Source organism: Crocodylus siamensis, chromosome 4 (genome assembly GCF_052110815.1).
Source record: "Crocodylus siamensis isolate JL-2025a chromosome 4, ASM5211081v1, whole genome shotgun sequence".
Classification (NCBI taxonomy): domain Eukaryota; kingdom Metazoa; phylum Chordata; order Crocodylia; family Crocodylidae; genus Crocodylus; species Crocodylus siamensis.
The window spans coordinates 219,628,093-219,641,337 of record NC_143398.1 but is presented as its reverse complement, the minus strand read 5'-3'; the positions used below and the strand labels follow the sequence as shown (position 1 = coordinate 219,641,337).

Sequence of the window (13,245 nt, the reverse complement as noted above, 5' to 3'; positions counted from 1 at the left end):
ATCCCCCATACACCACACAGGTCCAGCCTCATCTATTGCAAACCTTGATACAGAGATGATGGGGTAGAAGGAATCACAGTAGAAGGGGCAGTTTGGAAGTGGTCATCTATGCTCAAGCACCTGAAATGCTCAACCCCAACCCAAGCGGTGTGCATGGATTCCACCGACTACCCTTCCACAACTGGTAAACTGCTAGTGTGCAACATCTCGCAACCGTCAGGGCCAGGTCCAGATGAGCACAGATGTGCTGTATGTGGCACCGCAGACCTGTCTGTAGCACCACACACAGCACATGCATGTGCTCCCTGCACTGCTACCTTGCAGTGTGTGCGTGTGTCGGGGCAGGGGAGGGATTTGACCCCGGGAGATCCGGGGCCTTAAAAAGGGCGGTGCATATGATGGCAGCACATGCCGCCCAATATCAGAGCCTGGCCTGCCAGACCCACGCGCTGGCTGCCAACCAAGCTCCCAGCTGCAAGAGCACCGTGGCTGTAGCTCCCCAAGGCCCCCAGGACCATAGCTAAGTCTGCTGGGGCCAGAGAAGTGCTGGCCCCAGCTTCCCCAAGCCCACCCGGGGAAATGGCATGGGTGTTCCCCAGAGGTGAGTCTCAGCGGCACCAAGTGTGCTGCTGCTTCTTGTCCCTGGGGAAACAAACAGCTGTACTTGTCCTGACACAGCCCAGGGGAGGATTCTTTTCCTGGGCCAAGCTCTGTTTTGCAGCCATCAGACAAAAACAAGTGATTTTTAATGGCTAACTAACACCCATCAGCCAAATTTAAAGCTGAGTCCAGGTAAGATGTTGTGTTCATGTCACTGCATCCTTCCCACGTAGGCTTCTCTGTCCTCATTCCCTGGAACCCAACTGGCGTATATGATAACATGAGACTCCAAGGGCAGGTTTACCAATTTATGTCATTCTGGTTAAGGCAACCAGAGTCTATCCAAATCCCAGAAAAATTAATGGAAAGACTGCAAATTCCAAACTGGAACTGATTTGGTCTCAGTGGACCCAAACTTATGTGGGTCCAAGAGCTTTTCTCCATATGGTCAGGCGCACCTCAGTGAATACCAATTCACTGAGGGTTAATCGCACTATGCTCATCAGAGGCAGGCTCTTCTTGGCTTTAGCTGAAAAAGAGGAAGGAGGCTTTGCTGAGCTCTTGGGCCAGCAGCCATAGTTAATATCTGGATAGAGCCCTGCAGACATAAGAGCAAGATTATAAAAACCAAAGGGTCAAATGTTAACACTAAAACTAGGTTTATTTTTAGAAGCAAAGGGGGAAATTATTATGCAAACAGACAGAATTACCTAATTTTAAAGCTAAAAAGCCTTTCTGTTACTTGTTAGAGTGTTATTAATTAAAACGTAAGTTAAAAGGGGAAAATGGTTCTTCATAGGTACCGAGCTAATGAATTCTTGAGTCCGTTTGACCCTCTCCATCTCTGGAGTGATTGGTGTTGGGGTCGCTTTCCCCACGTTTTCTTTGTACAAAACCTATAGGATACAAGGAGTATCCAAAAATCATCAAAAAGCAACAACAACAAAAACAAGAATGCTTCTGAATGATCACATTTAGAAAGTGTTACTTTGTGGGCCCATTCCTGTTTCCAATAAAATCAATGGGAACTTTGTCATTAATCTAATTGGGTGCAGAAATAGTCCCGGTAGAGTATCAGCACTGCATAAAAGCAAGATAGTATGGTAGTAAGAATGCTAGAAGTGTAAACAGCAACAGAAAAGGAAATACTGAAAAAAAATCACAAAAAGGAAAAAAAAAAAGTCAAGATCCTATATGAAAACCTAATATTAAAGTGTTAAGGGTTCCACAGTTTGCTCATAAGAGAAAAGGATGGATTTAATGCTAAGTAGTGAATTCACATCTTTTTAAGTTAAGAAGCACCGCTTGTTAAAATTTGTACTATTTTGTTAAATATTTCATATCTGAAAGAGATTTTTCCTGTTAGAAATACCGAGCTAATGTGTTCTTGATTGCGTTTGACTCTCTCCATCTCTGGAGTAATGGGTGTCGGGGTTGCTTTCCCTAAGCTCTCTTTGTACAACACCTGTGAGACATAAGAAAGTAGCCAAAGAAAGCAGCAATAAATACATGTCTAATTGTGACAAATCTGAAGCTGAAGGCATGTCCTAGGTTGTTTCCCTTCCCCTCCCAATTTTGTAGGACTGGTATTACATTTTTAAAAGAATGCATTTGGGAAATTTGTTTCTGAAAAACAAGTATTTAGTATATATCTTTTTAAATAGATAACCATTCTTTTAAGAAATATTAACAATTCTTTTAAGAAATATTCTGTTACATTCATTACACACAAAACCACAAAAAGCAGCAGATAAGGAGCCAGGGCTATTATCAAAATGAGTGTTACCACTTTAAAAGACGAAGTAACAGCTTCAGTAAAAAAAGGAAGGAAAAAGTAGAAGGGAATATGGTTAAAAGTTCTTCAGATTAGAAGTGTAGAACTGGAAACAAGTTATAAAGAACAGTAGAAGAGCAAAACTTGGCAAGTTAAAGCAGTCACTGCAAACTGCAGTAAGACACAAAGGAGTTGTGGTAATCCGTGTAAGTCGATTTATGTGAAAAATAAATAGGGAGGGAACTTTTCAGAATATGTGTTAAAACATCCATTTTGAATACCGAGTTAAAATAAACTTTTCTCCTAGCACAAATACCGAGCTAATGTGTTCCTGGTTGCGTTTGACTCTCTCCACCTCTGGAGTGATAGGTGTAGGGGTTCCAGTCCCCACGTGCTCTTTGTACAACACCTGTGTGGTAACAAGCAGCACCCGAGAAAACAAATGAACAAGAAAACAAGCAAACAAATCAGAAAAGCAATAAGAATTACATTTGACACCATCTCAGAGTCAGTCCTGGGTCTGATCCTGCTTCCCTGTACACACAAAGCTGCCACTGAAAGCAATGAGCATTCTGATTATGGCTTCAGGATCAAATAGTTCCAATGTCTCATTCTAGAATAGGTACAAAATCCACAAGAAAATGTTTTCCTTGGCAAATACTGAGCAAAAGTCTGTCTGATTGCATGAGAATTTTCTGACCGTCTCTGGGAAATTCAGACCCATGCTTTTGAGCAGCCAAAAAGATCTAATAGAGAACATAAAACATCCAATACAGCAAAAGACAAAAAGGAGGTTGGGACAAGGAGTAAAATGGTTAACATTGTTTAGGACTTATAACACTGGAAAACAAAATAAGGTAAGTAACAATCATTGTCAAAAATGTACTGGGATGAGGGAAAAGAGGGCTCTGCTGGCATTATTTGTATCAGCTGATTACTTGGAAGGGATGGGGTAGGAGATTTTATAAAGGTTAAAGCATTCATTTTAAATGGCGTTAAAGGGAACTTTTTTCAAAGATACCGAGCTAATGTGTTCTTGATTGCGTTTGACTCTCTCCATCTCTGGAGTGACTGGTGTTGGGGTCCCTGTCCCCAGGCTCTCTTTGTACAATACCTGTGGGGTGACATGGAAATATTAAAAAAAACAAAAACACAAAAAAGCAAGAGTCAATAACACTCTGCTTGCCAGGGAAAAGTGATGCATGTAAGGAAGACATTTGGCTCCATAGCTGCCATCAGCAAAAGCAGGAAAAGTTATTAGGGGAAAAAAGAGCTCTGAAGTTAGTGTCATATACAATAAGATGTGATCAGTTTTTAATGGAAAAAATCTTCCTGTCTGAATGAGTATTTCATCTACCATGAAATACAATGGCATACCTGCAGCGGAGCAACCACCCCAGACACCAACTTGGAGGTCAAGGGAGCAGAAAACTACTGACAGGGCAGCAGAAACGGACGTCATCACTGCACATTTGTGTGGCAGTTGCCCCAGACAGGCACCTGACTACCTTGTTATGCCCCAATGAAATATTAAGGGTGAAGTCTTTTTACAGGTGAAAATATCTAGTAAAATGTTATTAGGAAAATTATTTTCTTTCTGTAAGTAAAAAGAACATTTTCTTGTTTGTATCTGATTCTACGTCCCCTGTAGGCATTTTGCTAAGCTTCCTTCTTTTAACGCATATGTAATTAGGCAGCTTCATCTTCCCTGCAAAATTAATAAAATCCTACTGAAGGTTCAGAGTTAATATTAAGGACTCTTATTTGTTTCTTTTTAAGAAGATTACCTTAAAATGAGTGTGTCAGCAAATAGCACTGGAGAAATGCTAATGCTAAAAAGAAGCAACCTGCATGTAACGATAAACTCGCTGCTGCTACAGGTATGAAGGCAGCAGGGCTGAAATGATTTAGTCAGGCAAACAGAGTCATACCACCTGAAGATCAAGCCAAGCATGTGTTAATTCTTATATAGACTAAACCCAGGGGGAAATATATAAAAAATTGAAGCAAATACAAAAAGAAGTCTTGGTGTTATTTTCAAAAGGCAAAAATTAATTTCGGAGTCAAAAGAAAGGTTGGGCCGAGGGATCAGAAATTTAACATCATTCAAGATTGTCTACATCAGAAGTCTGGGAGCAGATATAAGGTAAGTAACAATTACTGGAAAACTGCAGTAAAGTGATGGGAAAGAGGATGTTCTTATTTGTATGAGTTCATTACAAAAAGGAATAAGGAGGTTTTTTTTTCCTTTAAAGGTTAAAATATTATTTAAAAGTGGAGTTAAAGGGAACTTTTTGTTTTCAGAAAATACCGAGCTAATGTGTTCTTGATTGCGTTTGATTCTCTCAATCTCTGGAGTGACAGGAATTGGAGTTCCTGTCCCTAGGTCCTCTTTGTACAACACCTGTGTAGCAACAAGGAAGTGGAGTTAAAGGCATGAAGTGGAGTAATTATGTTAAAGTCAGCTACATGGACTCACACGACCTGAAGACCACGTCTTAGTTCTTATAAAATAAAATTGGGGAAAAAATATAAGGGATCGAGGCAATATTACAAAGGAAAAGCCTGGGTGTTATTTTCTAAAAGTAAAAATTAATTTCAGAGTCAAAAGAAAGGTTGGGGCAAGGGATAAGATGCCTGCCATTATTCAAGATTATTTACATCAAAAAATATGGGGACACAAATAAGGTAATTAACAATCACTGGAAAACTGCACTAAAATGATGGAAAAGAGGACGTTCTTATTTGTATGAGTGGATTACAGACAGGAATAAGGATAACACCTTTTGCATAAAGGTTAAAAATATTTTAAAATGGAGTTAAAGGGAACTTTATTTTTTTTAGAAAATACCGAGCTAATGTGTTCTTGATTGAGTTTGACTCTCTCCATCTCTGGAGTGATTGGTGTTGGGGTTCCTGTCCCCACGTTTTCTTTGTACAACACCTGAATAGCAACAAGGAAGTGTAAGAAACATGAAAAATAATAAAAATATAATAACAGTCCATTGTATGAAGTTAATCACTGAACATGAAGGAAAAACATTTTTATGTGTACCAAATTTACCATGAACCAAAAAAAACTGGAAAAGTTCACAAGTAACCAAGCCAAAGTCAGTGCTGCATTCAGTAATTGAGATCGAGTTTGATGGAATTCTTTAGATAGGCAAAAATGTCATGTCACATGTCTTACATGCACAACAGTAGGTGAAAAATAGCATTAAGGCAAATAAAAAAAACAAATAAAATAGCTCTATGTTTTATAAAATGGACAAAATCAGTGAGGTGGATATTGTTAAGACTCCTGCAGAATTATAAAAATCCTAAAAACATAGGTACAAAAATAAGGTAGGTAATAGTCATGGAAATGTGTAAACGGTGGGAAAAGAGTGGGTTTGCTTTTTTGAAGTTAGTTACATGGAAGGGAAATGGTGAAATGTTTATGAATGTTAAGAAATTCATCTTAAATGGTGTTAAAGGGAACTTTTTTCCTTTCAAAAAAATACCGAGCTAATGTGTTCTTGATTGCGCTTCACTCTCTCCATCTCTGGAGTGACAGGTGTTGGGGTTCCAATCCCCAAGCCCTCTTTGTACAACACCTGCATGGTAGCAAAGAGGTGTCAAAAAAAGAAAAAAGGAACAAATTAATAAAAATGTAGCTGCCATGGTGGAAATGTTAAGCACAACAAATACTTTTGCATCAACCCTGTCCCAAGCCAAAGAAAAGTTAAGGGAGAAACCTGTTAACATCACTGATTTTGCACTTTGCTTTGATCTTAGTTATGCACACACACATCTTATTGGTAAGAGCTGTATGGGTGTATCTGAGGACACAGTAGAGCCAAATTCTAATTTCACTTGCATCATATTAAATCTGGAGTAACTGCACTGATTTAAGTGAATGTGACAGCATAAGTGAGATAACAGTATAGTCTCCTAAGTAGCACATTAACCCTAAAGTGAGCAGAGAATTCAACCTGTGATTAGTTCAAAAGTGGTATAAATGAATTCAAACTTCCCACAGTATAAATAGGGATGCTAAAAAGTGAAGAAAAGAAATTAAAGTCATGGCATAAGCTGAATTTAGGACAGCTATTCAAATGGAATGCATTAGAAGCTGAAGAGATTTTCCCAGGGCTTGTGTGTACTACAATAAATCTTCATTACACATGTAAATCTCTTCAGCTATGGCAATACGGGGATGGGGATGCTACCCAGGGTCTCCTTCCAAAACCTGCAGGACACAAGAAAAGCATCCAACACAGCAAGAACAAAGGAAGGACAAGTTACGTTCTAAGCACATTCTACTGTATACTTTAAAGAAATGTTAGGTTTTATTTTTCATTTGCACTGCACCAGCAGGGTAATACTAATAATGGCTGTTAGAATAAGAGGGAACTCCATTCTGAATATCACATGGAAGGAAAAATAAGGGAGTGTGGTTAAAATAAGGTTAAACTGTCAAAGAAGGAACTATTTACAGTATCTAAGATGGATTAAGGTGGAATATTTAAATAATCAAACAAAGATTTAGTGATTCAGTAAAAAGGGGTTGGGATTCAAAGCCCTGCAACAGGTTAAAAGAAAAAAAACTGATAAGGATGAGTTAAGGGGGTTTTATTTTGTTTTGTTTTATTTTAATTTTTAGAAATACCGAGCTAATGTGTTCTTGATTGCGTTTGACTCTCTCCATCTCTGGAGTGATAGGTGTTGGGGTCCCTGTCCCCAAGCCCTCTTTGTACAACACCTGTGAGGTACAAAAAAGGATCCAAAAAAAAATCACTTGAAATAGGAAAAGTCATTAAACTCTTGCTATTTGGTGAGTAGTTTTTAGTACCAATACTGCTGTTTATGATTTCACACTTCATCTAAGGGTGAATGCTAAGGAAAGTGGAGGGTGATTGATTATTCAGTCTATATACCATAAAAATGATATAGATGATAATTTGTTAATGAAGAGGAAGGGATAGCACCTTGTTAATTCCACAGCTTACCTCAGGTTTGGTTTGGTTTTGATTTTTAAGGGTTGGGTTTTTTTACACATGTAAAGTTGTAAGTCACCCAAAAAGTTAAAGAAAAATGAGATAAGGGGAATGCATTATAAATACTGGGTTGTTGTTTTTTTTAATGAAGCATTGAAGAAACAAAGGAAGATTGTTAGGATGTTATTATGAAAGGATGAGTTGTTATGGAAGTTTTTATTTCTTTGAAAAATACCGAGCTAATGTGTTCTTGATTGCGTTTGACTCTCTCTATCTCTGGAGTGACAGGTGTTGGGATCCCTGTCCCCAGGTCCTCTTTGTACAATACCTGCAGAATACAAGCACCCAGAAAGGTGATAAGAAAATTGCACTCTTTTCACAGAAATGTAACTGCAGCACTCTTTGCTGTAAATATACTTAATTTAAATTAAATCTATGTACATTTTCTTTGTCTGCTTCTCTGAATTTTGACATTGGTTTGTGACAAGTCAAGATTTGTCTGGACTTGTGATTATTTCTTCAAAAGTTGCCTGTATTTTTCATAAAGTGTGTATGAGATGTCTGATCCAAAACTATTATCCAGAGTCAAGAAACTTTCATGGTATTGGTGGTTCTTCTTAACAATCCACAGAACATACTTATATATTGCATAACACTCCTTAAAAAGGCCATCAAAGTAAGAAAATGGTTAGAATAAAGAAATGCTCAAAAAGGCATTCAAGGCAGGAGAAAGCAAATGAAGTAAATTCAGGGTTAGAAAAACGTAGCATGGCTTGAAAATATAACTTTGTTATGCTAAACTAAGCTGTAAAAACAATTAGAATCAAAAGGAGCAGAGATAAAAAAGGGTAGCTACAAAGGGCAAAAAGGGAAAGCCATTACAAGTTACTAATATTGATTTATTAGGGAGTTACTGACACTTGCATTTACAGTGAACATCTGAGGTGCTAATATACAAAAGACCATATCCTGCCATGTTTCTACAGGCACAATTCTCTTTTAGTTAAGAGGAGTGCTGCCCAACAATCAGCAGAGTAAGGGTATATCTCTTGAAACTGTTACACTTACTAGTATCAGAAAAGATCCAGGTGTTCTTTGAACTTCTCAATGTAGCCAGGTTTTGTGACAATCAAAATGGTTCCAATTACTTGTACAGAAATTTTCTTCCAATCATTGTTGTAGAACTTGCCCTTAACTATGTGTTTGGAATAGGGAATAGACTTAAACCTCCTAAGCGTTAATCAAGCCTCAAGACTGAACAGTGCAGAAATCTGGAGTTCTAGCATCCAGTTGCAGCTGCTCAGCAGAATGATGGAGGGGTGACTTCAGCAGGCAACATCCTTTAACAGTAACAGAAGTTTAAGCCTAAGGAGAATACCCACCTGCAAGGTGCAGCTGAAAATGATAGCATTTGTTAGAAAGGAAGAGAAGGACTGTTTAGTTGAGCAAACAGGACGTTACTACAGTAATGGGTCACACAAATGAGTATAAAAAATATCAGTCACTACCGAGCTGATGTGCTTCTGTGTCTCCTTGACACGTTTCACTTCTGGGAGATCAGGAATTGGAGTTCCTTTTCCAATACTTTCCTTGTACTTAATCTACAAAGTCACATATATTCAAAAAACAAAAGGACTTGCATTAAAGCACATAAAAAACCCACACTTCATATCCAATTACATAAGAACAAAGAATCAGAGGATATACTCTAACTTACTGAAATGTAAAGCATTACATGCACCCATGTAGAAGGATTGTCAAGACACATTCTATGATCTGTGTCATCAGGGTAGTTAAGTCTCAACTCTGGTCTCATACAATGCAGTTGCGATGGATTCCCATACCATAGTTTCTTACATACAACACACCCCAGAAAATACACATCTTGTTTTTGAAAGGCAGAATGAAGAAAGCATTTTTCCAGAGTTACGGCTGCATGGAGCAGGGACAGAAACTAATCCTCAGGGACAAAATCTGACTCAGCCTCCCTTCCCCGCATAACTAAAGCTGAAACCCTAACTGTTCCTGAAGACTGGTTCCCATGGGTGGGTCTTTGACTTGGAAAAGAGCTAAAGAGGCCCCAAGGTTGTGAAACAGGACACACCTAAACAAAATTAGCTTGGTTTTCAGCGATGAAAACCTGCACATCCTATTGACTTCAATATGAGAGATGAGAGAAACAACTCAGCACCTCCGACTATATATAACTCCATTTTAAAAGTAGAGCCGTTTTCAAAACCTGCTGATCCTTTTACAGTTAATCTGTCAGCAGATGCGTGAGAACAGAGATGTGATGCAACCATTAACAGGATGACAATCTGTCCCATTTTTCCTGGGACAGTCCTGGATTTTGGAGGCTGGTCCCAGGCATGAGGCACAGATTAAAATGGGGCACAGTCCGGTGGGGAAGGGAAATGGCACAGGCCCCAGGAAGGCTGCCAGGCAGGCTGCCTGTTGTAGCATGTTACTCTTCTTCCAACTCTCCCTGAAGCTTGCTTCTGACTTGCCAACATGGGAGGAAGGGAGGGGGTCACTTTAAGACTTAAAAGTGTCCAGGATGTCCTGTATTGCCCAACAGGATTGATGGTCACCCTAACCATGAAGAGTGCTTACTAAATTTAATTGGTAATATATATATATATATATATATATATATACACACACACACACACACCCCCTGACACAGATATGTTAACATTCTTAATTCACTTTCTAAGTTAGCCATTCAGTTGGATTTATAAAATAAACTCTAACAAACATGGGTGAAAGTATATACATAACATTTATTTAAACATCCACTTTTCCCTTTTTTTCACAAGATGCACAAAAAAAAGGGGGGGGGGAATGATCCCAAGAAAAGTTTGTTCCCCAACAACCTATCAAGTAAATGTTTGAAAAGAAGAGCACCCCATAAGTAACCTTCCATTCAGTGATCAGAACAAAAAATATTTATGTGCTAAATATTTAATTGCATTTGGCCAGAGCAAAGCAAAAAATATTGCTACAAGAAACATGCTAAAAAGACATAACTGAGACAAGATTAGAATTAAAATGGGGGGTTCATGTTTTAAGAAAAAGATTATAATTAGCAAAATGTTAATAATTAGAAAGATTATTGTTTAATTAATGGTAGGAGGTAAAGTCTGGCTCCTCTAATGTAAGCCTTAGCTGCATAGGTTATTCCAAAAACCACTGTTAGACAACCACTTGTAAGAAAACTAAGAAAGATAAAATCACTCAAGTTGGATTAGAACAGGAAGGGTGTTAAAAAAATAAATTGTTTTGTACCGAGCTAATTGCATCCTGGGTTCGTTTAACTCTCTGCATCTCAGGTGTCTTTTCAATAGCTGTTCCTGTTCCAACATCTTCTTTATATAAAATCTTCATATTCAAAACCAAGACAACAAAGTTAAGCATATAAAATATAATACGGTTCCCTGATGGAGAATGATTACAATACATAGTTCAAACTAATATGCAAATAGGTAGCCTCAGAGTCAATTTAAAGCAAAGTCTTTAATGATTACAAAACAGGGTCAGTAATGTTTACCTTGCCTACTTCGGTAATCTATCCTGCCCCAAGCAGTGACCACCCTGGGAGTGGGGGATGTGAGGAAGGAGGGGAAACAGCTGGGATAACTTTTATTTGCAGCAATATGTTTTGAGGATGATAGCATTGCATTTTGTAACATTTACCATCGAACTGAAACATCTCACCCTCTAACCTATCAGACAGATTTCCTTTGTTAACTAAGCTACACTGAAAATGAGACACAGAAATATCTGTTGGACACTTCATGATAAAATATATCAAATGTGAAACAAATCAGGACAGACATAGCTCATTTTTTGTTAGGAGAAGACATATACAACACACCAAGACTGTTATACAGGCAGTCCTCAGACTTATGACACAAGACGAGGTTTTCAGGAACCAATTAAGTCGATACGTTGTAACTCAGAACCAATTTTCTCACAAGAACCAATGTTATAAACAGGGGATTGGTTCCTGAACCAAGGCCGATACCCCATTTTCACCAAAAATACCCCAGAATTTTGTACTCGATCAATTATAGATGAGTAATATAGCTACTTTAATGTATTTCTATTGTAAATAGCAATCATATTGATTTGGAAGGACTTCTTTGAGGTGACTTTGCTGGACTTTTTGAAAGGCTCTAGGCTGGACTTTATGAAGGGTTCTTGACTGGAGTCTTCTCAGGAGTCTTGGCTGCAGGTTTTTCTGGACTTGTCTGCTTTCTTAAAGAAAGTGTCAAGGAAATTTGGACAGATGTTCTCCAGGGAGATGAGCAACGCAGCGAACTTGTTCGCTGGCATGGTGTCGCATCGGATCAAGCATTTTAAAGTCGAAACTGACATCATAAAGTTGAAATAGGGTGTCAATTTATAAATGTTGTAAGTGCAAAACATTGTAACGCAGAATGTTGTAAGTCAAGGACTGCTTGTACAAGAAGTTCACAGCCCTGGATGGCCACATGGCAAAATAGAGCAGACACCAACAATATTCCTTTAAATGCAGAACTGTTTGCCTCATCAAAATGTTAAATAAGAAATCTGGGGTCTGTACAAGAAGCATCAGGTATTGATGCAATCAAAGTAAGCTAACACTAAGTAGTGTAAAGTAAGTAGTAAACAATAAGGCCTCTATAGCACAACATGTGCCTAATTTCAAGCATGCGAGTAGTCCACTGAAGAGCATACGGGTTTGCAAGTTCAAGGCCTAAAATAAGTGTGTTTTTTAAAAATATTAACATAGAACTATTTGAGCAAGCATTGAAAAAAAGGTAAAATAAGCATACCGAGCTGAAATTCTTCTGGTTTTCTTTAACACGCAGTATTTCAGGTGTATCTTGTACCACCATAACTTTCCCTTTACTGTTCTTTAGATCCCATTGGTACTGAAGCTATTAATGAAGTAAAAGAAAATTAATGGGTATCACTTTTGCTATCTTTTAACAATGTTTTTCTTTGCTTAAATGCAAAATAAAAGATTCTCAAAGATACATTTTATGGAGACAATAAGCAACATCAAATGTGCTAGATTGATATAATTCGTGGGCATAAAGGAACTCCAGAGTTCCAGATAACCTAATAAAAATTAGAATAAAAGCATATCATAAAAAAATCCCTCAGAAAAGTGTCTAATGGTAGTTATGAAAATTAAATCACATTACTGGGGGGGAAAAAATGCAATTACTGCTTCTACTCACATAGAAAACAAGGTGTGTCCCCCTCTCTCTAGCCTGGGGGAGAGGGAGAGGGAAAGCCCCTTGGTTTTATATTTGCATACAAGGAAATTGCATTAAAAACATCTATTAGTAAACTGCCAAAAGCAGTAAATGCTTAGTAATAAAAACAAACTATGTTGTTGATTAAGGGCAGCCAACATTAAGCATGACTATAAAATACATGACAAATAATGGGCAAACATACCGATGGAAACTTGTCTCCTACCCCCATCCGTGCCCCTGCTGCTGTGTTTCCTACCACAGCAGTGCAGGGGACAAATTTAAGATGGCCTTCCCCTAGTTAGAGTCTATACATGGTAAATTATAACAAATTTATAATTTTATATGTACAGAATCTGATTATTGGTGGGGGTCATCTTACATTTGAAGTCATCTTATATTTGGGTAAACACAGTACTTGTATATGTACTTCCCAGTGTGACTCCTCCACCACTCAGGGTGCTGCTATTAGTGGTGAAATATCAAAACAGTGTAGTAAAATGGAATAATTTTCCAGGAAAAACACAATGCTACTTCAACTCCTTGTGCAGTGAGTGGCTGTACATTTATGGAGCCCTCTCAGCAGGACTCTGTACATGCACAAAACCAGCCTGTCCAGAGGTACACAATGTAAGATTGCAGG

At 38.2% G+C, this 13,245-nt stretch overlaps 1 protein-coding gene across 31 annotated transcripts in view; it reads right to left on the bottom strand.

Annotated features, from left to right (window-relative positions):
* The window catches only part of NEB (nebulin), a 207,472-nt gene that overhangs the window by 10,849 nt on the left and 183,378 nt on the right, over positions 1–13,245 (bottom strand). For 8 of the 31 annotated variants that reach the window (XM_090045755.1, XM_090045724.1, XM_090045725.1 and 5 more), the window contains 12 exons: positions 12,174–12,278; positions 10,642–10,734; positions 8,862–8,954; positions 7,589–7,681; positions 7,026–7,118; positions 5,878–5,970; positions 5,226–5,318; positions 4,686–4,778; positions 3,396–3,488; positions 2,691–2,783; positions 1,973–2,065; positions 1,404–1,496 (listed from right to left, as the gene is read on the bottom strand). In XM_090045755.1, coding sequence (XP_089901881.1) covers positions 1,404–1,496; positions 1,973–2,065; positions 2,691–2,783; positions 3,396–3,488; positions 4,686–4,778; positions 5,226–5,318; positions 5,878–5,970; positions 7,026–7,118; positions 7,589–7,681; positions 8,862–8,954; positions 10,642–10,734; positions 12,174–12,278 — 1,128 coding nt within the window. The remainder of the gene's footprint in view (positions 1–1,403; positions 1,497–1,972; positions 2,066–2,690; positions 2,784–3,395; positions 3,489–4,685; positions 4,779–5,225; positions 5,319–5,877; positions 5,971–7,025; positions 7,119–7,588; positions 7,682–8,861; positions 8,955–10,641; positions 10,735–12,173; positions 12,279–13,245) is intronic. The other 23 variants (XM_090045750.1, XM_090045751.1, XM_090045753.1 and 20 more) reach the window with 14 other exon arrangements.